Source organism: Oncorhynchus mykiss, chromosome 1, assembly GCF_013265735.2.
Source record: "Oncorhynchus mykiss isolate Arlee chromosome 1, USDA_OmykA_1.1, whole genome shotgun sequence".
Taxonomy (NCBI): Eukaryota; Metazoa; Chordata; class Actinopteri; order Salmoniformes; family Salmonidae; genus Oncorhynchus; species Oncorhynchus mykiss.
Genome location: NC_048565.1, coordinates 61,445,882 through 61,473,290, shown reverse-complemented (window position 1 = coordinate 61,473,290; position 27,409 = coordinate 61,445,882). Strand labels below are relative to the sequence as shown.

Sequence of the window (27,409 nt, the reverse complement as noted above, 5' to 3'; positions counted from 1 at the left end):
ATTGTCGTACGGATTACGTTGGACCTTTTCTGATTTACCATTCCCTAAAACATGAAAGATCATGGCTTCAAACTGCTTAAAGAAAACCTTATCTGGCGATGGAAGTGACAGGAAGAGATAGCTGAACTGAGAGACAATTGAGGTGTTTATCAATGTCACTCTGCCATATAAATACAAAGCTTTACCTTTCCACAGCAATAGTGTTTTGTCAATCTTAGCTAGTTTCAAATCAAAGTTCTCCTTCACAAGATCCTTCATTCGCTTTGGAATGTGGATGCCAAGCATGTCCACTGGGCCGTTGCTCCACTTAATTGGTACACAACAGGGACAAATATAGTTGGACCCACTCTCAAAATGCATTTGTCATAATTTGGTTTAAGAAAGTAATTCAAATCTCCAATAAGAGCATCTATTGATGATTGTTGTATCATCTGCATATATGGACATTTTGGTTATGAGACCCTTGATGCTCAGACCTACTACATTAGAATTGTTCCTGATTCTGACGGCCATCTCCCCGATAGCCAATAAGAATGAATAAGGCGGGGGCTCCCGTGTGGCGCAGCGGTCTAAGGCACTGCATCGCAATATCAGTATCACCCTTGATACTCAGACCTACTACCCCTCCCAGTCACTACACACCCTGGTTCGATCCCGGGCTGTATCACAACCGGCCGTGATTGGGTGTCCCATAGGGAAAAATTGGCCCAGCGCTGTCCAGGTTAGGGGAGGGTTTGGCTGGGGGGCTTTACTTGGCTCATCGCGCTCTAGTGACTCCTGCCGGCTGACCTCGGTTGTCAGGTGAACTGTGAACTGGGTTAACCTGTTAGAGCTCTAGGGGCGCTATTTCATTTTTGGATAAAAAACGTTCCCGTTTTAAGCGCGATATTTTGTCACGAAAAGATGCTCGACTATGCATATTCTTGACAGTTTTGGAAAGAAAACACTCTGAAGTTTCAGAATCTGCAAAGATTTTGTCTGTAAGTGCCCCAGAACTCATTCTACAGGCGAAACCAAGATGATGCATCACCCAGGAATTAGCAGAATTTCTGAAGCTTTGTTTTCCATTCTCTCCTTATATGGCTGTGATTGCGCAACGAATGAGCCTACACTTTCTGTCGTTCGCCCAAGGTCTTAGCAGCATTGTGACGTATTTGTAGGCATATCATTGGAAGATTGACCATAAGAGACTACATTTTCCAAGTGTCCGCCTGGTGTCCTGCGTCGAATTCGGTGCGCAATTGCCAGCTGCTTCTACTTTACCATTTGATTCAGGGGAGAAAGCATGTGTCCAAGAACGATGTATCAATGAAGAGATATGTGAAAAACACCTTGATGATTGATTCTAAACAACGTTTGCCATGTTTTCAGTCGATATTATGGAGTTAATTTGGAAAAAAGTTTGCGTTTTGAGGACTGAATTTATGGATTTTTTTTGGTAGCCAAATGTGATGTATAAAACGGAGCTATTTCTAATACACAAGGAATCTTTTTGGAAAAACTGAGCATCTGCTATCTAACTGAGAGTATCCTCATTGAAAACATCAGAAGTTCTTCAAAGGTAAATTATTTTATTTGAAGGCTTTTATGTTTTTGTTAATGTTGCGTGCTGGATGCTAACGCTAATGCTAACGCTAAATGCTAACGCGAAATGCTAACTCTAGCTAGCTACTTTTACACAAATTATTGTTTTCCTATGGTTGAGAAGCATATTTTGAAAATCTGAGATGACAGTGTTGTTTACAAAAGGCTAAGCTTGAGAGATGGCATATTTATTTCATTTCATTTGCGATTTTCATAAATAGTTAACGTTGTGTTATGCTAATGAGCTTGCTGATAGATTTACACAATCCTGGATACAGGGGTTTTTTCATAGCTAAACGTGACGCAGAAAACGGAGCGATTTGTCCTAAACAAATAATCTTTCAGGAAAAACTGAACATTTGCTATCTGAGAGTCTCCTCATTGAAAACATCTGAAGTTCTTCAAAGGTAAATGATTTTTTTGAATGCTTTTCTGTTTTTTTGTGTAAATGTTGCCAGCTGAATGCTAATGCTAAATGCTACGTTAGCCATCAATACTGTTACACAAATGCTTGTTTTGCAATGGTTGAGAAGCATATTTTGAAAATCTGAGATGACAGTGTTGTTAACAAAAGGCTAAGCTTGAGAGCTAGCATATTTATTTCATTTCATTTGCGATTTTCATGAATAGTTAACGTTGCGTTATGGTAATGAGCTTGAGTCTGTATTCACGAACCCGGATCCGGGATGGGGAGATCAGAAAGGTTAAGCGGGCAAGTGTTAAGAAGCGCGGCTTGATGAGTCATGTTTTGGAGTACGCATGATTTGACCCGTGCCCGTTGGGGAGTTGCAGCCATGAGACAAGATTAAAATTGGGGAGAAAAAGGGGGTAAAAAAAAGTTTTAAAGTAAAAAGGTGCAACTGGATCCCCTTGTTGGACCCTAAACATTTCCATAAAACAACGAATATTGTCACCAATGTAGCGAACTTCAGTTAAGCCAGACTGTTCACTTTGAGTAATTTTGCTTATTACTTTCTTCATTCTAAATGTTAAACATTTTGACAGAATACGGGTGGCACAGCACAAAGTGAGGGGTCTCCAGTTTTTGAGGTGTACAGGGCTTTTATATTGACATTTGCTACTGCTTCAATAGTAATGTAATCAGTCCCTCTCTTTGGGTTGTTGAAAGTTCCCCCTGTTCAAATGAAAAATGTAAGTACAGTTTAAGTTAGACGTTTACATACACCTTAATCCTAGTAACAAGTCCCTGTCTTAGGTCAGTTAAGATCACCACTTTATTTTAAGAATGTGAAATGTCAGAATAATAGTAGAGAATGATTTATTTCAGATTTTATTTAATTCATCACATTCACAGTGGGTCAGAAGTTTACATACACTCAATTAGTATTTGGTAGCATTGCCTTTAAATTGTTTAATTTGGGTCAAACATTTCTGGTAGCCTTCCACAAGCTTCCCACAATAAGTTGGGTGAATTTTGGCCCATTCCTCCTGACAGAGCTGGTGTAACTGAGTCAGGTTTGTGAGCCTCCATGCTCGCACACGCTTTTTCAGTTCTGCCCACAATTTTCTATGGGATTGAGGTCAGGGCTTTGTGATGGCCACTCCAATATCTTGACTTTTGTTGTCCTTAAGCCATTTTGCCACAACTTTGGACAACTTGGGGTCATTGTCCATTTGGAAGACCTATTTGCGACCAAGCTTGAACTTCCTGACTGATGTCTTGAGATGTTGCTTCAATATATCCACAAAATTTTCCTACCTCATGATGCCATCTATTTTGTGAAGTGCACCAGTCCCTCCTGCAGCAAAACAGGCCCACAACATGACGCTGCCACCCCAGTGCTTCACGGTTGGGATGGTGTTCCTCGGCTTGCAAGCCTCCCCCTTTTTCCTCCAAATGTAACAATGTTTATTATGGCCAAACAGTTCTATTTTTGTTTCATCAGACCAGAGGACATTTCTCCAAAAAGTACGATCTTTGTCACCATGTGCAGTTGCAAACCGTAGTTTGGCTTTTTCATGGCAGTTTTGGAGCAGGGGCTTCTTCCTTGCTGAGAGGCCTTTCAGGTTATGTCGATATAGGACTCGTTTTACTCTGGATATAGATACATTTGTACATGTTTCCTCCAGCATCTTCACATGGTCCTTTGCTGTTGTTCTGGGATTGTGTTGCACTTTTCGCAGCAAAGTACGTTCATCTCTAGGAGACAGAATGCGTCTCCTTCCTGAGCGGTATGACGGCTGCGTGGTCCCATGGTGTTTATACTTGCGTACTATTGTTTGTTCAGATGAACGTGGTACCTTCAAGCATTTGGAAATTGCTCCCAAGGATGAACTAGACTTGTGGAGGTCTACCATTTATTTTCTGAGGTCTTTTGATTTTCCCATGATGTCAAGCAAAGAGGCACTGGGTTTGAAGGTAGGCCTTGAAATCTCCACATGTACACCTCCAATTGACTCAAATTATGTCAATTATTCTATCAGAAGCATCTAAAGCCATGACATAATTTCCTGGAAATTTCCAAGCTGTTTAAAGGCACAATCAACTTAGTGTATGTAAACTTCTGACCTACTGGAATTGTGATTTAGTGAATTATAAGTGAAATAATCTGTCTATAAACAATTGTTGGAACAATTACCTGTGTCATGAACAAAGTAGATGTCCTAACCAACTTGCCAAAACTATAGTTTGTTAACAAGAAATGTGTGGAGTGGTTAAAAAACAATTGATGATTCCAACCTAAGTGTATGTAAACTTCCGACTTCAACTGTAGGTGAGCAAATATTATTTGATTTCTGTAAAAAAGATAATGCACCCCTCAATTGGTATACCATTGAAGCCAGGAGATTTACCAGTTTGGAAGAGTTAATTGCCATTAGTTGTTCATCATCAGCGATCAAACCCTCACAGGATGATTTTTGTATTTCTGTTAAATGGTTCTCAGTCTTCAGGGATGCCTTTTCTATTACAAAATTCAGACAAGCAAATGAGGCCCTTCTTATCATGGTCCGATAGCAGAGATTCAGTTCATATTGGGCGTCATGACCCTTCGGCGTGCAGTCTGCACAGGAATCCATCTGTCCGCCAACTCTTCATTGCGTATGGAGAAGCAACGAGCATGCATATCAAAGAGTATCCCTCTTCACTCAGTAGCTAAAGTTTGAGTTCATGTTAGGTCAACGTTGTTGGGTTTACATTACGCTTTTCCAGAGGTACAATGGCTTTAATGGATTCTTCAGTCTGAAAGACACTAAATGTTCCTTCCCTTAATATTGCATGATCTCTTAAATTCTGTCTGCATTATGGACACTCACATGTTAACCATACTCTCATACACCCCTAGATGAAAGAATTAGCATGGAACATTAGTCGTCTTCATCAAAACTAACACTGCTTTGTCCTCTCTTTAATGTTATGCTACTTGCATGTTGAGCAAGGGTGGTACCTGGCGAACCTCTGTTCAACATTGATGTTGGCAACCAATGACAAGATACACTATATATTCAAAAGTATGTGGACATCCCTTCAAATTAGTGGATTCGGCAATTTCAGCCACACCCATTGTTGACAGGTGTATAAAATCAAGCACACAGCTAGATGCTCCATGGACAAACCTAAACAGTAGAATGGCCCATACCGTGACTGTAACCTTTCCAACAAGTCAGTTTGTCAAATTTCTGCCATGCTAGAGCTGCCCCGGTCAACTGTAAGTGATGTTATTGTGAAGTGGAAACGTCTAGGTGAAACAACAGCTCAGCACTCACTACCGAGTTCAAAACTGCCTCTGGAAGAAACATCAGCACAAGTGCTGTTTGTCGGGAGCTTCATGAAATGGGTTTCCATGGCCAAAACCTATTTCATGAAGCTCACAAGCCTAAGATCACCATGTGCAACGCCAAGCGTCAGCTGGAGTGGTGTAAAGCTTGCAGCCTTGGACTCTGGAGCAGTGGAAATGTGTTCTGTGGAGTGATGAATCATTCTTCACCATCTGGCAGTCCGACGGTTGAATCTGAGTTTGGCGTATGCCAGGAGAACGCTACATGACAGAATGCATAGTCCCAACTGTGGAAGCGGAAAAGGGTCTTGGGCTGTTTTTCATGGTTCAGGCTAGGCCACTTAGTTCCAGTGAAGGAAATCTTAACGCTACAACATAGAATGGCATTCTAGACGATTCTGTGCTTCAAACTGTGGCAACAGTTTAGGGAAGGCCATTTCCTGTTTCACCAACACAATGCTCCCGTGCACAAAGCGAGGTCCATACAGAAATTATTTGTTGAGATCGGTGTGGTAGAACACAAGCGAGGGTAACCGGCCATGCGTCGTATGAGAAATATAAGAGATACGTTGCACAGCTCAAGCTACACATGGTTAATATTCACACATAGTATACAGTCTTGTAATGGTAGGGTGACTTTAGCTGGTCTATTTGATATCTAAAGGGTGCTTTCTGCCATAGCTACACATAGTCGTATGGCATATCGTTGTGCTATTTTGGGTATTGGTATCGCTTACCGCGCTCACTGCTTGTAGGTAGTTTTATATATTGACTCTTTGCTTGGGCAGTGAGCTACCCTGAAGGAGCAGAGCCTATATCGCCTAGACTTGCATTATTCATTCTTTAATAAATGGTTAAACATATTTTTATGTGGTGTTTCCTCCTTTCTGAAATGAAGCGGAACCCAAGTGCCCGCGATTGCACCAATTAGATGCTAGCAGCAATCACTCCTAACTTACTTGGCGGTCCAATTAAGTCGACTCGTTCTGCTCACACTTCCTGCTGCCACTTGCTGCTACTGCTAGTATGTTCACTTATTTTTCTCCCACTACCACCCTAACCTCCACCTATTAGGTTCTGTTTTCTTGCTGGGGGATTGGTATAGCTTACCACACTCACTGCTTGTATATATATGGATGCTTTGCTTGGGCAAGGAGTTACCCTGAAGGAGCAGAGCCTATGTTGCCAAGATTTGCATTATTCATTCTTTAATACATGGTTAAACATATTTATATGTGGTGTTTCTTTTCTGAACTGTAAATTACGTACTGAATATGAGGAAAGCCGTAGTCCTTTACTTCAGTCAATGACTAAAAGCACCCTCTGCAAACTCAATATAGTATACATTTAAAGTCTACATCTGTCACGTCCTGACCTTAGTTCCTTTTTTATGTCTCTATTTTAGTTTGGTCAGGGTGTGAGTTGGGGTGGGCATTCTATGTTTTGTGTTCTATGTTTTCTATTTCTATGTGTTTGGCCTGGTATGGGTCCCAATCAGAGGCAGCTGGCAATCGTTGTCTCTGATTGAGAACCATACATAGGCAGCCTGTTTTTCCCACTTGAGTTGTGGGTAGTTGTTTTCTGTCTCTCTACCAGACAGGACTGTTGTGCTTTTGTTTATGTTGTGTTTCAATGTTCAGTTATTGAATAAATTTAACATGGACACTTACCACGCTGCGCTTTGGTCCTCTTCTCCTTCCACCAACGAAAACTGTTACAATATCTGACATGGTACAGGTGTCTTATTTCTTTAAACCCATAACCATGTGTCTGAGGTGTATACTTGTGTTACAAAATAGATTTGTTTAATACTACCAAGAATCACTCTGTGTGACCTTGATTTAGCCCTCTGCAATAAAAGGTTATGAAAAAAATAATAATAATCAAGTTTGAAAGTAAAACATGTTTAACACCTTTTTCTCCCCAATTTCGTGATATCCAATTGGTAGTTAGTCTTGTCCCATCGCCGCAACTCCCGTACGGACTCGGACTTATACTGTTACATGTATTCGTCTGCTCATAGTGAAGCACAAAGTCCAGCATTCATAGCGAATGTAGATACCGCTCGCTAAGGTAGATGGGGCATTCCCACAAACTTGGATGATGGCATTGTGTATGTACTCAGAACTTTTTTTGTTTACAATGTTGTTTTTTACTAACGTTGGTCATCATGCCTGTGTGGTGTTCTGTGTTAATTACAAACAAGCACGAAAATGAGTTATCTTTCACCGTTCTACCTTTCCCCAGATGCTGCCAGTGGCTTGTGGCTATTAAGAATGATGCACCTTACGGTGAAAAAAAAAAAACATGAGGGATTTTAGGCTGAACTGAGGGGGAATCCATTTCGACTCCAGCTGAGAGGTTTTCTTTCACAACAAATGGAAGATTCTCGATTAGAGGTAAACTAATGTTAGCTAGCTTGCTAGCCTAGCTAGGTAGGTTAACTAGCTAATGTTACAGTCCTGTATTGAACTCTGAAAGCCATCTGATAAATCATATACAGTGGGGAGAACAAGTATTTGACACACTGCCGATTTTGCAGGTTTTCCTACTTACAAAGCATGTAGAGGTCTGTAATTTTTATCATAGGTACACTTCACCTGTGAGAGACGGAATCTAAAACAAAAATCCAGAAAATCACATTGTATGATTTTTAAGTAATTCATTAGCATTTTATTGCATGACATAAGTATTTAATCACCTACCAACCAGTAAGAATTCCGTCTCTCACAGACATTTTTGTTTTTCTTTAAGAAACCCCTCTGTTCTCCACTCATTACCTCTATTAACTGCACCTGTTTGAACTCGTTACCTGTATAAAAGACACCTGTCCACACACTCAATCAAACAGACTCCAACCTCTCCACAATGGCCAAGACCAGAGAGCTGTGTAAGGACATCAGGGATACAATTGTAGACCTGCACAAGGCTGGGATGGGCTACAGGACAATAGGCAAGCAGCTTGGTGAGAAGGCAAAAACTGTTGGTGCAATTATTCGAAAATGGAAGAAGTTGAAGATGACGGTCAATCACCCTCGGTCTGGGGCTCCATGCAAGATCTCACCTCGTGGGGCATCAATGATCATGAGGAAGGTGAGGGATCAGCCCAGAACTACACGGCAGGACCTGGTCAATTACCTGAAGAGAGCTGGGACCACAGTCTCAAAGAAAACCATTAGTAACACACTACGCCGTCATGGATTAAAATCCTGCAGCGCATGCAAGGTCCCCCTGTTCAAGCTAGCGCATGTCTAGGCCCGTCTGAAGTTTGCCAATGACCATCTGGATGATCCAGAGGAGGAATGGGAGAAGGTCATGTGGTCTGATGAGACAAAAATAGAGCTTGTTTGTCTAAACTCCACTTGTCGTGTTTGGAGGAAGAAGAAGGATGAGTACAACCCCAAGAACACCATCCCAACCGTGAAGCATGGAGGTGGAAACATCATTCTTTGGGGATGCTTTTCTGCAAAGGGGACAGGATGACTGCACTGTAGTGAGGGGAGGATGGATGGGGCCATGTATCGTGAGATCTTGGCCAACAACCTCCTTCCCTCAGTAAGAGCATTGAAGATGGGTCGTGGCTGGGTCTTCCAGCATGACAACGACCCGAAACACACAGCCAGGGCAACTAAGGAGTGGCCTAGAAGCATCTCAAGGTCCTGGAGTGGCCTAGCCAGTCTCCAGACCTGAACCCAATAGAAAATCTTTGGAGGGAGCTGAAAGTCCATATTGCCCAGCGACAGCCCCGAAACCTGAAGGATCTGGAGAAGGAGGAGTGGGCCAAAATCCCTGCTGCAAGTGTGTGCAAACCTGGTCAAGAACTACAGGAAACGTATGATCTCTGTGATTGCAAACAAAGGTTTCTGTACCAGATATTTAGTTCTGCTTTTCTGATGTATCAAATACTTATGTCAAGCAATACAATGCTAATTAATTACTTTAAAACCATACAATGTGATTTTCTGGATTTTTGTTTTAGATTCCGGCTCTCACAGTTGAAGTGCACCTATAATAAAATAAATTACATGACCTCTACATGCTTTATAATTAGGAAACACTGCCAATTCTGCAGGTTATCAAATACTTGTTCTCCCCACTGTAGCTATCTTTTTTGGTATACACACACTCAATAAATTTTGCCAATACCATGGTAGTCACTGCTGGACTGGTAACTACCTTCAGCAGAGTAAAAATGTTTGTTTGTTCTATCTTTGACTGTTAACATAAGCTAGCTAATGTTAGCAAATAAGAGTAGCTCAATCTGGTAGCAATCTTTTCGATACTTGTGTGGAAAACACTCCATTACAAAAAATTGAATTGTCACTATAGCTAACTCTGTGTGTTGGTAGCAATGATGAATGTGGTTGGTTCTCAGCCAGTCTCAGCTGGCTAGCAATCTTGCGACGCTAGATAGCAAGCTGACAATATTGAAATGTCGATGCTATGCTAAGCTAGCCAGTCTAATAGAGAACAATACAATTAGTTGGGTGGTTAAATTGTGTATTTTGTTGTAGGTGAATCTACAGAATCCACCAACATGCGCTTTCAACCCTTAGCTCTGCACAAGTTGAAGGTAAGTTGGCAACAAAAAAAAAGATAGCTCAATTTACAGTAAGCGTGGTATAAAGATGAATTGGGTAGAGTTTGTATGGTTGTATGGTTTGTATGGTTAGTGTTTGTGTTATAGGGTAACCTGAGGACCATAGTCCCTTCCAGACCATGTCATCAATTATGCCTCTTTGAAAAACTCAGGTTATTTGGAGTCATTCCAGTGCCCTGCTGAAAAAGACCCCTAAGCGGCGGCATTTTGGGTACACAAGCATGAGGGACCGGACACACCTTGCGGTTATAGAGCACAACAAGATTGTGGGACAGAAACCAGCAATGGACACTGAAAGATATAAAATCCAGACTACAACAGTAATGACACAACCACCTCATTCTTCTCTCTTCCGATTCTCCAAACACAATGCAAAGACACGTCTACAGAAATCCCCTGCAAAGGGCTACTATTAACAAGAATGATCTGTCAAAGTCAATGTGCTGGGGGAGGTTTACAGACAGTACTTTGAGATGAGGAAGGGGGTTTTAGTTGTGCTTAGACAGTAAATGTATTGTTGTGTATGAGAGCGATTATGGTGTCATTTTTTCCTCCATCTCCCATACACAACAATTCATACTGTGTAAGAAAAGCCCCCTAAGACTTTTCACACCTTTCTTTAGTCCCCCAGCCCATTCACTTTGTTACTTATCTTATCCTCTCAAAAGTAGCTCCCAATGTCCCCTTATTGTTCATAAACAATACTCTAGCCTGTCCCATTTGGTTGACACCTTTACCAACAAAGGCGTGTTGCCCTACATCCCTTCCACAATGCTAACACCACAACCATGTCTTTCCAGGAGACGTGTAGTCCCAGCAAATATTCTGCAAGAGGACCAAACAGTTGGTGGTTAAGAAGCTCTACACCACTTTCTGCAAAGTCTTATCCAGCTGAGCATTAACCGTAGACAGGACAAGACCATTCGCCATAAGCACAAAGAGTCTCAGCTTCACCAGCCCACCATGCTGAACATCATTGCCAATGTACCAAAGCTGGATATAGGACTATGTCTGCGTTTACACATGCAGCACAATTCTGATATTTTTTTGTTAACTAATTGGTATTTCCACCAATCAGATCGGTTCTGAAAAAGATAAGATCTGATGTGATTAAGACCAATTAGTGGAAAAAATATCAGAATTGGGCTTCCTGTGTCTCAAAATAAGTCCATGTAGAACAGGGGTTTCCAACCCTGTTTCTGGAGAGCTACCCTCCTGTAGGTTTTCACTCCAACCCCTGTTGTAACTCACCTGGATCAGCTTATCAACCAGCTAATTATTAGAGTCAGGTGTGCTAGATTAGGGTTGGAGTGAACCTACAGGACGGTATCTCTCCAGAAACAGAGTTGAAGACCTCTGATGTAGAACCACCATAAAATAAATATGGATATTTTCTATCAATCTTCGAAATGTGTCTGCCTTTATGGATTTAAAGAATATATGTATATAAACTGTACCGGGCTCTGTAGCATCAAACATTTGCTAGACATTCAGAAATCTAAATGTTTATTTGTGAAAAATCTCAAATACAGGGGAGTGTACACTATTTACTACTAACTCAAGAAAACTGGTTATTCAACAAGAATGTTATATGGTAAAAGTAACATACCCCCAAAAAGGTATGAACAGTGTAGTACAGTTCAGTGTTTTTCAGGTGTAGAGACACACAAGTCCAGAGAACTAGCTACAGACTGTTACACCAGATAATTTGATTTACCCAAATATTTTTGCCGATATCTTGTCTATTTCAAGTCTTCTCTCATTGATCGAGACAGGTCTCTGTCATCATGACATGCAGAACTTTGGGGTGAACACCCAGCTGTCTCCAATGAGGTGTCCACCCCAAAGTTCTGCATTTCATGATGACAGAGCCCTGTTTTCGATCATAGAGAAGACTTAAAATAGACAAGATGGTGGCGTACACATGGTTGGATTACTCCATGTAGTAAAAATTATTTATTTTAATAAAGGAGAATTTTCTAAATTCAAACGGACACAGACATTTTATGAGACTCCTGTTTCCCCCAAATCGAGGTCAAAGATAGCATCGCTAAGGCTGGTAGAAAATTCTGTGCTACACCAAACAGTACCTATCCTGTAACTCCCAGTGATGGATACCAAAAATCTTTGGTTAAATCATATAATCTGGTGTAACAATCTGTAGCTAAGAGAACTGATGGTCATGATGAAATTGCCATTCACAAAGAAACATACATCATTAAGAAAATACAGCATGATCAGTGTACTACAGTTCAGGGAATTCTTGTAAAGCTGTGGGAGTGTTATCATGATCAAACTGCCATTCAGCCCCTCATGAGTCATCTGCTTGAACTCCAGCATAGTCTAGAAGGGATAGAGTTCACGGGATACAGTTCTGCTACAATTACACACGCATGCAAAGGAATTATGTTTCTGTATCTAGAATCCACTCCAGAAAGAAATCCAGGCACAACACGATATTGTCTGTAAGACAATAAAAATATTGTGCAGTTGTACAGTTTGAATGACAGTTGAATATGTGACACATTAATGCCAAAATAGCACGCAAAACAGGCCAGCCCTGAATGATGGGTCGCCACTGCCTGATAGACATGACTGTAGGTAGATACTAGGTGTTTCTCAATATGCATATTATCGTGGTCCACACTCTCATGCTCCATGTGCATTCTCCGAGGACTTTCTCTTAAGTATGTTCTTGTGAGAACGAGAGTGAGGAGAACGCATAAAACATTACTTCTGAGAAGCACTCGCACTCCCCCTACTGTATTGCCTCACGCTGCATCTCCCCATTCACTGAACATTCTTCCATCCAGGACAATGGCAACAATAAAGACGCAACAGCATATACACAAAGTAAGCATTTTACTTCATAATTATCAGCTACAGTGCCTTGCGAAAGTATTCGGCCCCCTTGAACTTTGCGACCTTTTGCCACATTTCAGGCTTCAAACATAAAGATATAAAACTGTATTTTTTTGTGAAGAATCAACAACAAGTGGGACACAATCATGAAGTGGAACGACATTTATTGGATATTTCAAACTTTTTTAACAAATCAAAATCTGAAAAATTGGGCGTGCAAAATTATTCAGCCCCCTTAAGTTAATACTTTGTAGCGCCACCTTTTGCTGTGATTACAGCTGTAAGTCGCTTGGGGTATGTCTCTATCAGTTTTGCACATCGAGAGACTGAATTTTTTCCCATTCCTCCTTGCAAAACAGCTCGAGCTCAGTGAGGTTGGATGGAGAGCATTTGTGAACAGCAGTTTTCAGTTCTTTCCACAGATTCTCGATTGGATTCAGGTCTGGACTTTGACTTGGCCATTCTAACACCTGGATATGTTTATTTTTGAACCATTCCATTGTAGATTTTGCTTTATGTTTTGGATCATTGTCTTGTTGGAAGACAAATCTCCGTCCCAGTCTCAGGTCTTTTGCAGACTCCATCAGGTTTTCTTCCAGAATGGTCCTGTATTTGGCTCCATCCATCTTCCCATCAATTTTAACCATCTTCCCTGTCCCTGCTGAAGAAAAGCAGGCCCAAACCATGATGCTGCCACCACCATGTTTGACAGTGGGGATGGTGTGTTCAGCTGTGTTGCTTTTACGCCAAACATAACGTTTTGCATTGTTGCCAAAAAGTTCAATTTTGGTTTCATCTGACCAGAGCACCTTCTTCCACATGTTTGGTGTGTCTCCCAGGTGGCTTGTGGCAAACTTTAAACAACACTTTTTATGGATATCTTTAAGAAATGTCTTTCTTCTTGCCACTCTTCCATAAAGGCCAGATTTGTGCAATATACGACTGATTGTTGTCCTATGGACAGAGTCTCCCACCTCAGCTGTAGATCTCTGCAGTTCATCCAGAGTGATCATGGGCCTCTTGGCTGCATCTCTGATCAGTCTTCTCCTTGTATGAGCTGAAAGTTTAGAGGGACGGCCAGGTCTTGGTAGATTTGCAGTGGTCTGATACTCCTTCCATTTCAATATTATCGCTTGCACAGTGCTCCTTTGGATGTTTAAAGCTTGGGAAATCTTTTTGTATCCAAATCCGGCTTTAAACTTCTTCACAACAGTATCTCGGACCTGCCTGGTGTGTTCCTTGTTTTTCATGATGCTCTCTGCGCTTTTAACGGACCTCTGAGACTATCACAGTGCAGGTGCATTTATACGGAGACTTGATTACACACAGGTGGATTGTATTTATCATCATTAGTCATTTAGGTCAACATTGGATCATTCAGAGATCCTCACTGAACTTCTGGAGAGAGTTTGCTGCACTGAAAGTAAAGGGGCTGAATAATTTTGCACGCCCAATTTTTCAGTTTTTGATTTGTTAAAAAAGTTTGAAATATCCAATAAATGTCGTTCCACTTCATGATTGTGTCCCACTTGTTGTTGATTCTTCACAAAAAAATACAGTTTTATATCTTTATGTTTGAAGCCTGAAATGTGGCAAAAGGTCACAAAGTTCAAGGGGGCCGAATACTTTCGCAAGGCACTGTAGGTATATGTGAATCTTTGTAATCTAGCTAGCCTGCTAGCTAGTTAAACAGGCAAAAATTACCTAAAACTAATGTTATGCAAAGTACAATCGATGTCAATTCTTCGTGGGTAGCTAGCTAACAATTCTTTGTGGCTATCTGGCTAGCTAACAGTAGTAGGTGCTTTCTGTGGTGGTGGGGCAGCCAGCGGAAAATAGAGCGTAGGGGTTGGTAATGTTCACCAGTTGCGCTGTGATTGGCTCAGTGTTCTGTCACTTATGGGGACACTACGTCACCACAAAATCTATGGGGAGAGCTCGAAAATTCAAGCCTCTAGAAGTGCCCATCCAAGAAGGCTCAAGGTCAATGACCAAAGATAAAATTACGTCAAATGACATATCTACAGTAGCTTTGATTGGACTGATCATGTCAACATCATACTTTAAAAAATGTATTTAGCAAGCTAGTAGTCATCATCATGAATCAAGTCGACAATCTCCTGGCAAATCCTTTTCAATTCTTGTCATATGAAGAGAAATAATGAAGATAAATTATAGATAACGTTTTGGTGCTCATCGGCCATTGAACATAAACATTACACAACACTTTGGAAAACCGCAAATTCAACAATGAGTGGTTTGGAAGGAATCAGTGGCTAACTGCAAGCATTGCAAAGCAATCACTAGCCTGCTATTCAGTGGAGTGGATGTGTGGTCCAAGTCTGGGTTTAAGGGTCTCTTTTCCAAGCTTAAAAGAATACAAATTAAACATTGGCCACACTATCAATCCAGCATGACTTCTGCCGTGTCCAAAACAACTCAGAAATCTCAGACTTCAGTGAGTTAAAAAAAACAAAAAGCTCAGATTGGGAAAATTTGTTTTGAACGGTCATCCAACTCGGAATTCCAAGTCGGGAACTCTGGCCTCCTAGAGCTCCGACCTGAAGATCACTAATGTCATGATTCAACCTTGTTTTTTTCCAAGTTCCCAGTTGTATTCAAAGCACTATAAATCCAGAGAATGCCAGACTTTGATGATACCATTTGCCCACAAAAGACCTTCCTGTTCAAGTGAGCACAGCACAACAAGAGACACCGAATAACAAAATGGTACATCATACATTGCATTTGAAGAACAATGGGAAGGTAATTCTGCTTTGAAAGTTGATAAACTTGTAACTTATAACTTATCTTATTTGTCTAGACCCATTCACACCCTCTTAAGCTTTAGCCCGACCCATCTCTATAAGGGTTGATCTGGGCGTGCTGTATTAAACAACAGCAGTCAAGCACCCAAGCTAACTTGCTAGCTACTTCCAGACACATAATGAGCTTTGGTGACTGTAACTGTGCTGCTGGCAACAATTGAATTACGCTTTGTTACCGGCATTTACTGACACCGGACATATTCAATGGGTGTTGAGCGTTCAAAAATGAATCAGTTATTCTGTGCCCTGGCACATTAAGATGAGTCTTTTGTTAAGAAATTTAGCTAGATAGCTAGCTAGGTAAACAATGAATCCCAATGCATGACTTAACGTTAGTTAGCGAGCCAGCCAGCTAATGTTAGCTAGCTAACAGTACACTTTAACTTGAAATTAAAATACTTTGTCAAAATTAGAAATGCGTAATATCTGAAAATGTAGCTAGCGAGACTTTCTTACCCGTGGTCTGAAATTGGAGTAGATAGCCAGAACGAATTTAACAGCTAGTACATCTACCTACAGTTGCAGTGACATTCTATTAAAATGGACACTTGCGTAACTTTAGTGGAGTCTTTTGTTAAGACATGTAGCTAGCTAGCTTAGCTAGCTAAAAAATGGACCATAATCACATGACATAACTACCCTGCATGCATCTGCAGGTAGCTAACTAGCCAGGTTCTATGGCTATAACTAGTCAAGCATATATATCTGAGATACGAAGAATAAGATCATACACATAACGTTAGCTAGCGACCCAGCCAGCTAATGTTAGCTAGCTAACAGTACACATTTACTTGACATTAGGTTTCCGCAGTTTTACTATGCGATAAAACAATTTTAAAGCCGCGTTCGACAAGACGAGCTCCTATAGACAAACGTGTGCTATATGGCAGACCAATCCAAACTAAGTTCTTGGCATGTCCAGCCCACTCATTATCTCAACCAATAGCTAATGGGAAGGTTGCTCCTTTTTCTGTGGCTAAACCAACTAGGTTCGAAATTTAAAATTTGTATTCGTATTTACAGATGGCACACAAGTTTGATATTAAGGCACATGAATGTTCACATGTTCGAGAAGGCATTTCAAATGGCTCTACTGTGAAGTCATGACTTGTGACATACGCCTCGTTTCCTGAATAGCCCTTGCATAGCCTGGAGGTGTGTTGGGTCATTGTCCTGTGAAAAACAAATGATAGTCCCACTAAGAGCAAACCAGATGGGATGGTGTATCACTACAGAATGCTGTGGTAGCCATGCTTGTTAAGTGTGCCTTGGATTCTAAATAAATCACAGACAGTGTCGCCAGCAAAGCACCCCCACAAAATCATACCTCCTCCTCCATGCATCACGTTGGGAACCACACATGCGGATATCATCTGTTCACCTACTCTGCGTCTCACGACGGTTGGAACCAAAAATCTCAAATTTGGACTCATCAGACCAAAGGACAGATTTCCACCGGTCTAATTTCCATTGCTTGTGTTCCTTGGCCCAAGCAAGTCTCTTATTATTATTAGTGTCCTTTAGTAGTGGTTTCTTTGCAGCAATTTGACCATGAAGGCCTGATTCACGCAGTCTCCTCTGAACAGTTGATGTTGAGATGTGTCTGTTACCTGAACTCGGTGAAGCATTTATTTGGGCTGCCATTTCGGAGGCTGGTAACTTATTCTCTGCAGAAGAGGTAACTCAGAGCCCTCCGCACTGTTACAAAATTTGGGAGGCGCATGGCAATGTGGTACAAGAGCTCCATTTGACCTCGGCATGCCTCTGGAGGCTCCGCAAGTGTCACCACCCTCCATTTGGAGCCTCTGACCACATTTTCGGATCAAGCATAAATACGCTTTTAGTCTAGGCCTCTGTAATGGTTTAGTTCACAGAGTGGGCACAAATATATACATTAGCTTCAAATGTTAAAGCAAATGTTTAAGCATGCAATTGTGAGGCATTATACACGCTGCTCGACTAAAAGCCAAGACCCACTCTTCCTCCTGGGCAACTATGTGTGAAACACATCTCACTATCCTAGAAAAGCCTCGAACATAATGAAAACAGGCCCAGGTTACCCTAGGGTGAAATTCCCTTTTAAATGATCAATGTATCTTAATAGGAAAACTCCTTCACATACAGTACATTCAAGATAGTGCATCACTTCATAGACTCACTTGAATGTTTTCCAGATTGACCCGGCAGTTGGAAGCCATGCTAGTGAAGTGGTGTGCATTCTGTTCATCCAGAATGATATACACGGCAACATTTCGCATGGCAGCATCCAGAATATCAGCAAAGATGTCCACATCTGTAAAAGTGTCCATTACCACAGCGATCACCTGGAGAGGACCACAGAGTGCACTATCAGATATACTAACATTACACCTGCATTGGTTTCAAATGTTAAATAAAGCAATAGTGAGGCATTATACACACATCACATGCTGTGCAATTATTCTACATTTTCTATTGTAGTATTGCATTTCCTTTCTGTTACACACCAACTGATATAGTATCGTCTGTCTCTGTGCTTGAAATTCATCAGCTTAGTGTATCAATGAAATTCAGATAATGAGTGGAATATATTGTTATATACAATCTAGAGGCCTCACCTATCAATCATGCGTAGGCACAAATCTGTACGTAAAAACCATGCATGGGATGATGTCCACGCAAAGTGTGAGATTTAGCAATATGAATGTTTGCTTGAGAGTGTGCCTAAATTTACGCACAGCCATGACCATGCTGTACACACAGTGCCAAGTGGTAGAATAAGGGAACTGCTTGTCAAGCATAGGATGGGGAAAATACATGTTGAAAATGTGTGAAATTGTAAGAGTAATAATTAAATCATGTATTTCCATTGTGAATTCATGATACATATAAAGTACAAATTAGAGGCACATCATTAGCAAAACGAACAGGAACATATACAGTCGTGGCCAAAAGTTTTGAGAATGACACAAATATTAATTTTCAAAGTCTGCTGCCTCAGTTTGTATGATGGCAATTTGCATATACTCCAGAATGTTATGAAGAGTGATCAGATGAATTGCAATTAATTGAACTGAATCCCCAAAAAACATTTCCACTGCATTTCAGCCCCGCCACAAAAGGACCAGCTGACATCATGTCAGTGATTCCCTCGTTAACACAGGTGTTGACGAGGACAAGGCTGGAGATCACTCTGTCATGCTGATTGAGTTCAAATAACAGACTGGAAGCTTTAAAAGGAGGGTGGTGCTTTGAATCATTGTTCTTCCTCTGTCAACCATGGTTACCTGCAAGGAAACACGTGCCGTCATTATTGCTTTGCACAAAAAGGGCTTCACAGGCAAGGATATTGCTGCCAGTAAGATTGCACCTAAATCAACCATTTATCGGATCACCAAGAACTTCAAGGAGAGCGGTTCAAATGTTGTGAAAAAGGCTTCAGGGCGCCCAAGAAAGTCCAGCAAGCACCAGGACCGTCTCCTAAAGTTGATTCAGCTGTGGGATCGGGGCACCACCAGTACAGAGCTTGCTCAGGAATGGCAGCAGGCAGGTGTTAGTGCATCTGCACGCGAATACTTTTGGAAGATGGCCTGGTGTCAAGAAGGGCAGCAAAGAAGCCACTTCTCTCCAGGAAAAACCTCAGGGACAGACTGATATTCTGCAAAAGGTACAGGGATTGGACTGCTGAGGACTGGGGTATAGTCATTTTCTCTGATGAATCCCCATTCCGATTGTTTGGGGCATCCGGAAAAAAGCTTGTCCGGAGAAGGCAATGTGAGCGCTAACATCAGTCCTGTATCATACCAACAGTAAAGCATCCTGAGACCATGCATGTGTGGGGTTGCTTCTCAGCCAAGGGAGTGGGCTCACTCACAATTTTGCCTAAGAACACAGCCATGAATAAAGAATGGTACCAACACATCCTCTGAGAGCAACTTCTCCCAACCATCTAGGAACAGTTTGGTGACGAACAATGCCTTTTCCAGCATGATGGAGCACATTGCCATAAGGCAAAAGTGATAACTAAGTAGCTCGGGGAACAAAACATCGATATTTTGGGTCCATGGCCAGAAAACTCCCCAGACCTTAATCCCATTGAGAACTTGTGGTCAATCCTCAAGAGGCGGGAGGACAAACAAACACCCACAAATTATGACAAACTCTAAGCATTGATTATGCAAGAATGGGCTGCCATCAGTCAGGATGTGGCCTAGAAGTTAATTGACAGCATGCCAGGGCGGATTGCAGAGGTCTTGAAAAAGAAGGGTGAACACTGCAAATATTGACTCTCTGCATCAACTTCATGTAATTGTCAATAAAAGCCTTTGACACTTATGAAATGCTTGTAATTATACTTCAGTATTCCATAGTAACATCTGACAAAAATATCTAAAGACACTGAAGCAGCAACCTTTGTGTAAATTAATATTTGTGTCATTCTCAACTTTTGGCCACGACTGTACAATTTATTGCACAACGGGTTGAAGACGAGGGGTTTCTTTGTCATGACGCCATCAATGGGTTCCCAAATATGAACGGCGCAATAGACGGAACCCACATCGCCATAAAAGCACCATCCCAAAACGAGTTAATCTACAGTGCTTTCAGAAAGTATTCATACCCCTTGATTTATTCCACATATTGTTGTGTTACAGCCTGAATTCAAAATGGATTAAATTGAGAAAAAACACAAAGCAAACAAGGAAATGTTTGCAAATGTATTTAAAATAAAATACAGATATATCTCATTTACTGTACATAAGTATTCACACCCCTGAGTCAGTATTAGAATACCTTTGGCAGCGATTGCAGATGTGAATCTTTCTGGGTAAATCTAAGAGCTTTGCACACTTGGATTGTTCAATATTTGCACATTATTCTTTTAACAATTCTTCAAGCTTCTTCAATGCTAGACAGCCATTTTCCAGTCTTGCCATAGATTTTCAGACCGATTTAAGTCAAAACTGTACCTAGGCCTCTCAGGAACATTCTATGTCTATGTGTTGGTAAGCAACTCTGTATATTTGGCCTTATGTTTGAGATTATTTTCCTGCTGAAAGGTGAATTTATCCCCCAGTAGTTTCTGTTGGAAAGCAAACTGAACCAGGTTTTCCTGTAGGATTTTCCCTGTGCTTAGCTCTATTCCGTTTCTTTTTATCCCCCCCAAAAACTTGATAGGCTTTGCCAATGAACAGCATCCCTGTAATGGCATTCCTCCTCCTCTTCTGAGGAGGAGAAGCGAGAAGGATCGGAGGACCAATGCGCAGCGTGGTAAGTGTCCATACCATTTATTATAAGATATAAACTGAACTCTATGAAAAACAAAACAATAAACGTGAACATGAACGAAACCGAAACAGTACCGTGTGGCGACACACTGACACGGAAGCAAACACCCACAACTCAAAAGTGAAACCCATGCTACCTAAGTATGATTCTCAATCAGAGACAACTAAGACACCTGCCTCTGATTGAGAACCATTCTAGGCTGAACTCAAAACCCCAACATAGAAAAACACACATAGACTGCCCACCCCAACTCACGCCCTGACCATACTAAATAAAGACAAAACAAAAGAAATAAAGGTCAGTGTCACGGTCTTCCTCCTCTTCATCTGAAGAGGAGAGGCGAGAAGGATCAGAGGACCAAAATGCGGCGTGGTATGTGTTCATGTTGAATGTTTAATTAAAGAAAGAACTGAACACTGGATACAAAAAACAATAAACAAATAAAGACCGTGAAGCTATCCTAAGGACTGTGCTGACACAAGCAACTAACATAGACAATCACCCACAAACAAACAGTGCAACCCAGGCTACCTAAGTATGATTCTCAATCAGAGACAACTAATGACACCTGCCTCTGATTGAGAACCATACTAGGCCGAAACATAGAAATTCCCAAATCATAGAAAATCAAACATAGACTGCCCACCCAACTCACGCCCTGACCATACTAACTAAATACAAAAACAAAGGAAATAAAGGTCAGAACGTGACAGTCAGAACATGACAATACCCATAATATGATGCAGCAACCACCATGCCTGAAAGAGTGGTACTCAGTGAGGTGTTATGTTGGATTTCCCCAAAATACACTGCTCAAAAAAATAAAGGGAACACTAAAATAACACATCCTAGATTTGAATGAAAGAAATAATCTTATTAAATACTTTTTTCTTTACATAGTTGAATGTGCTGACAACAAAATCACACAAAAAGTATCAATGGAAATCAAATTTATCAACCCATGGAGGTCTGGATTTGGAGTCACACTCAAAATTAAAGTGGAAACCACACCACAGGCTGATCCAACTTTGATGTAATGTCCTTAAAACAAGTCAAAATGAGGCTCAGTAGTGTGTGTGGCCTCCACGTGCCTGTATGACAGCCCTACAACGCCTGGGCATGCTCCTGATGAGGTGCCGGATGGTCTCCTGAGGGATCTCCTCCCAGACCTGGACTAAAGCATCCGCCAACTCCTGGACAGTCTGTGGTGGATGGAGCGAGACATGATGTCCCAGATGTGCTCAATTGGATTCAGGTCTGGGGAACGGGCGGGCCAGTCCATAGCATCAATGCCTTCCTCTTGCAGGAACTGCTGACACACTCCAGCCACATGAGGTCTAGCATTGTTTTGCATTAGGAGGAACCCAGGGCCAACCGCACCAGCATATGGTCTCACAAGGGGTCTGAGGACCTCATCTCGGTACCTAATGGCAGTCAGGCTACCTCTGGCGAGCACATGGAGGGCTGTGCGGCCCCCCAAAGAAATGCCGCCCCACACTATGACTGACCCACCGCCAAACCGGTCATGCTGGAGCATGTTGCAGGCAGCAGAACGTTCTCCACGGCGTCTCCAGACTGTGCTCAGTGTGAACCTGCTTTCATCTGTGAAGAGCACAGGGCGCCAGTGGCGAATTTGCCAATCTTGGTGTTCTCTGGCAAATGACAAACGTCCTGCACGGTGTTGGCCTGTAAGCACAACCCCCACCTGTAGACGTCGGGCCCTCATACCACCCTCATGGAGTCTGTTTCTGACCGTTTGAGCAGACACATGCACATTTGTGGCCTGCTGGAGGTAATTTTGCAGGGCTCTGGCAGTGCTCCTCCTGCTCCGCCTTGCACAAAGGTGAAGGTAGCAGTCCTGCTGCTGGGTTGTTGCCCTCCTACGACCTCCTCCACGTCTCCTGATGTACTGGCCTGTCTCCTGGTAGCGCCTCCATGCTCTGGACATGCTGACAGACACAGCAAACCTTCTTGCCACAGCTCGCATGGATGTGCCATCCTGGATGAGCTGCTCTACCTGAGCCTTGGGTTGTAGACTCCGTCTCATGCTACCACTAGAGTGAAACCACCGCCTGCATTCAAAAGTGACCAAAACATCAGTAAGGAAGCATAGGAACTGAGAAGTGGTCTGTGGTCCCCACCTGCAGAACCACTCCTTTATTGGGGGTGTCTTGCTAATTGCCTATAATTTCCACCTATTGTCTATTCCATTTGCACAACAGCATGTGAAATGTATTGTCAATCAGTGTTGCTTCCTAAGTGGACAGTTTGATTTCACAGAAGTGTGATTGCCTTGGAGTTACATTGTGTTGTTTAAGTGTTCCCTTTATTTTTTTGAGCAGTGTATAACACTTTGTATTCAGGACATAGTTAATTTCTTTGCTATTTTTTGTTGTTGTTGCAGTTTCACTTGAGTGCTTTATTGCAAACAGTCTGCATGTTTTGGAATATTTGTATTCTGTACAGGCTTCCTTCTTTTCACTCTGTCATTTAAAGTTAGTATTGTGGAGTAACTAGAATGTTGTTGATCCATCCTCAGTTTTCTCGTACCACAGCCATTAAACTCTGTAACTGCCCGATGGTGAAATCCCTGAGTAGCTTCCTTCCTCTCCAGCAAGGATGTATCTTTGTAGTGACTGGATGTATTTACACACCATCCAACGTGTAATTACTAACTGTACCATGCTCAAATGGATATTCAATGTATTATTTTTTCATTTTTACCCATTTACCAATAGATGCCCTTCTTTGCGAGACATTGGAAAACCTCCCTGGTCTTTGTGGTTGAATATGTGTTTGAAATTCACTGCTCAACATAGGGACGTTACAGATACAAAAAAAATGAGGGGTACAGAGATGAGTTAGTCATTCAACAGTCATGTTAAACACTATCATGGCACACCGAGTGATTATGTGACTTGTTAAGCACATTTTTACACCTGAACTTATTTAGGCTTGCCATAACAAAGGGGTTGAATACTTACTGACTCAAGACATTTCAGCTTTTCATTTTTTTAAATTTATTATTATTATTTTAAAAATTTTACCCCTTTTTCTCCCCAATTTCGTGGTATCCAATTGTTGTAGTAGCTACTATCTTGTCTCATCGCTACAACTCCCGTACGGGCTCGGGAGAGACGAAGGTTGAAAGTCATGCGTCCTCCGATACACAACCCAACCAAGCCGCACTGCTTCTTAACACAGCACACATCCAACCCGGAAGCCAGCCGCACCAATGCGCCGGAGGAAACACCGTGCACCTGGCCACCTTGGTTAGCGCACACTGCGCCCAGCCCGCCACAGGAGTCGCTGGTGCGTGATGAGACAAGGACACCCCTACCGACCAAGCCCTCCCTAACCCGGGCGACGCTAGGCCAATTGTGCGTCGCCCCACGGACCTCCCGGTCGCGGCCGGTTACGACAGAGCCTGGAGCTTTTCATTTTTAACTCATTTGTAAACATTGCTGAAAACATAATTCCACTTTGACATTATGGGGTATTGTGTGAAGGCCAGTGACACAAGATCTCAATGTAATCCATTTTAAATTCAGGCTGTAACATAATAAAATGTTAAAAAAAATCAAGGGGTGTGAATACTTTCTGAAGGCACTGTATGTGAACAGAAATGGCTTCCACTCGTAATGTGCAGGTGATAGGTTGTATGATGCCGAATGTGGTGGCAAGGTGGCTAGGTGGAATGCACAATTAGTTCATTCTGCAGAACAGCAATGTTGGCCTATACGCCTATAGGCGGGAGCTGTTGAGGATGGATGGCTTATTGGTGAGGATGAATGGCTTATTGGTGAGGATGGATGGCTTATTGGTGAGTGTTGCCTACTCATTTGTCCTAATGGTCCTCTCTTTGTAGCTATGTTTTTATTTTTACCGGTCAAGCCACAACTGAGCGAGCCAAATTTAACCTTTTGGTTGTACTCAATCTCTGAAACTAGCTCAATCTCTGAAACTAGCACCTCTATTTCAGTCTAAACAATACCTTTAAAAAATTGATTATTTTTGGTTGTGCCCGTTGTAGGCTATTTCATGGTACAGCGTTGTATATTCCAGGCTTTAAATGGATGATTTTGACCATACCTGTATATGTTTAATTAGGGGCGCTTCGAAATGCACAAGCACTGAGGCTGAGAACAATTGGTATTTATTAACAGTTATCTCCTACCGGTGTATGTATGACGTTTGTAGGATTGTTTGATAAATCACACCTTTTCTATGCGTAAGAACATTTTAAATTCCGTTCGTAAGTAGTGTTTTAGAATAGTTTCTACACAATATTGATAAATGAGGCCTCAGGTATTTCAGCAGTGGATTGTATACTACACTATAATTCTAAAGGATAGCACAATTACAAACTACAGAAGCCTTTTTAAACTTTGAATACACTACACGTTTGCAGAGTGATCAAATTAAGACCCTACATATGTAGTGAATTTGTTTGTTGTTCTCAGTCAATGGCGAACGTGCATAAAGATGGCAGAATTCTGCGAGATGGTCCAATGTGCCAATAAATCAGCAGAATCTAAAATTGGGATCATGTATACTCTGCTAATAACCAGACAAAAAAGAAAAACGGACATACTTGTTGAGCATTCTTGATAAGTCGACGAGCCTGCACCTTGATACTTGGCATATCTGGCTCAGAGGGGTTAACCAGTGTGGTGACATCAGTGGGGCCTATGAAGCGATGCTGTTCGGGCCAGCCAAGGTCAAGTCCGGGTGCATCCAAGTCAGAGTGGACGGGCCAGTATGTGTCTGAAGAGCCGTCTCCCCCAGACTCCACATATGGGAGCTCAGGCTGAGTGTTCTGGTAGGGAACTTTCACTGTGCACTTAATGTGCTCAATTTCCTGTCTGGAAAGGAAGTCCACCACATCCGCACTCTGGAGGAATTCATAATAGCCCTCCAGGTCATCCTCCACAAGTGCGTCAATGGCCAGACGGTACTCCTCGCGGTAGTGGGGAGGCACATAGTTGGGGTCCAGGCGATTATCCCCGGCTGAGGAACACTGAGAGCGGTGTGCCATACTGATTCCTGAGAGAGCCCAAAGAGAGGGTACACACAATGTGAGAACTTGGTAGTGAGGAGAGATGGAAATAAAGTTATAGAGTAGCAGATTGGTAGGCTATGATCAATTCTGCATATTTATACAAAATACAACATCACAATTTACACATTAATATTTCATTATGCGTGTTCCCATGTAACCTAACACAAAAATAAACTGGATAAGTGGAATGGGTGCATTCGGAAAGTATTCAGACCCCTTCCCCTTTTCCACATTTTGCTACGATACAGCCTTATTCTAAAATAGAATAAATAAATGTTTCCCTCAATCTACACACAATACCACATAATAACAAAGCGAAAACAGTTTTTTAGTCAATTTTGCAAATGTATAAAAAAATACAATAATAATACTTTATTTACATAAGTATTCAGACCCTTTGCTATGAGACTCAAAATTGAGTGCGGCTGGCTTCCGGGTTAAGTGGGCATTGTGTCAAGAAACAGTGCGGCTTGGTTGGGTTGTGTATCGGAGGACGCACGGCTCTCAACCTTCACCTCTCGTGAGTCCATAGCGATAAGACAATGGGATACCACAAAATTGGGGAGAAATATGGTTTAAAAATAAATAAATAAGAAAAAGAGTATGCCTATAGTTAATAGCTTACAAGGGGAATTTAATATTAGTTTTAATATTGTAGTGGAAGATGAGAAGAATGTTTTGCCAAGGCTAAATGCAGGCTACTGTGCATCTCCTTATTTAGGTAGAATATAATTTTGGAACTTAAATGTATTTATAAAAATGTGTTTCATCATTATTATTATTGTATATCATTGTTATTATTGTACGCCTATTTACTCATCGAAACCAGAATTTTGAATATGCAAAACCTGTTTTTTTTTTATTCTGTTAAATTGATATGATTTAATTTGATATGTTTAATTGTATGCTCTGTATTTTGTTTAAGATAGGTTATAAGTAGGTCTGTTGTAAAATAAATAACATTAGCCTATTTCTGTCATTTGTTTTTGTGAACATTTAAACCAGTTCGAAATCGTTATCTTTCTTTCTGTTGAGAAATTTTCTTTGGCCAAATTAATTTCCAAGTGTTTGCCGCAATATAATAGCCTGCTCATATATTCCCTATAAACAATGAATTGGCCCGGATGACCCTGGGCCAATTGTGCGCCACCCTATGGGACTCCCAATCATGGCTGGTTGTGATACAGCCTGGAATCAAACCAGGGTCTGTAGTGACGCCTCTAGCACTGAGATGCAGTGCCTTAGACCACTGTGCCACTTGGGAGCCCTGGCTTGACTTACTATTGATATTACCCTAGTAAAGTTTAGAAACTTTTGTGAAGGTTTGGTGTGGTGTGGTATTGGATTCTAACTTCAAATATCCTTATTCATTTTACCATATTATAACTGGGTGTATGGAAATCTACTGATTGAGAAAGGGGAGTGTAGAAAGTGTACATTCTGCCAGAACATGTTATTGTCAAATCTC

The 27,409-nt window shown here is 41.6% G+C and overlaps 1 protein-coding gene across 3 annotated transcripts in view; it reads right to left on the bottom strand.

The window, feature by feature from the left end:
- Window positions 1-27,409, bottom strand: part of LOC110526206 (protein FAM83H) — a 50,821-nt gene that overhangs the window by 15,137 nt on the left and 8,275 nt on the right. For all 3 annotated transcript variants that reach the window (XM_021606975.2, XM_036981774.1, XM_021606984.2), the window contains exons 2-3: window positions 25,474-25,925; window positions 17,771-17,935 (exon numbers count right to left, since the gene is read on the bottom strand). In XM_021606975.2, the coding sequence (XP_021462650.2) occupies window positions 17,771-17,935; window positions 25,474-25,917 (609 nt within the window). In that variant the 5' untranslated portion in view covers window positions 25,918-25,925. The remainder of the gene's footprint in view (window positions 1-17,770; window positions 17,936-25,473; window positions 25,926-27,409) is intronic.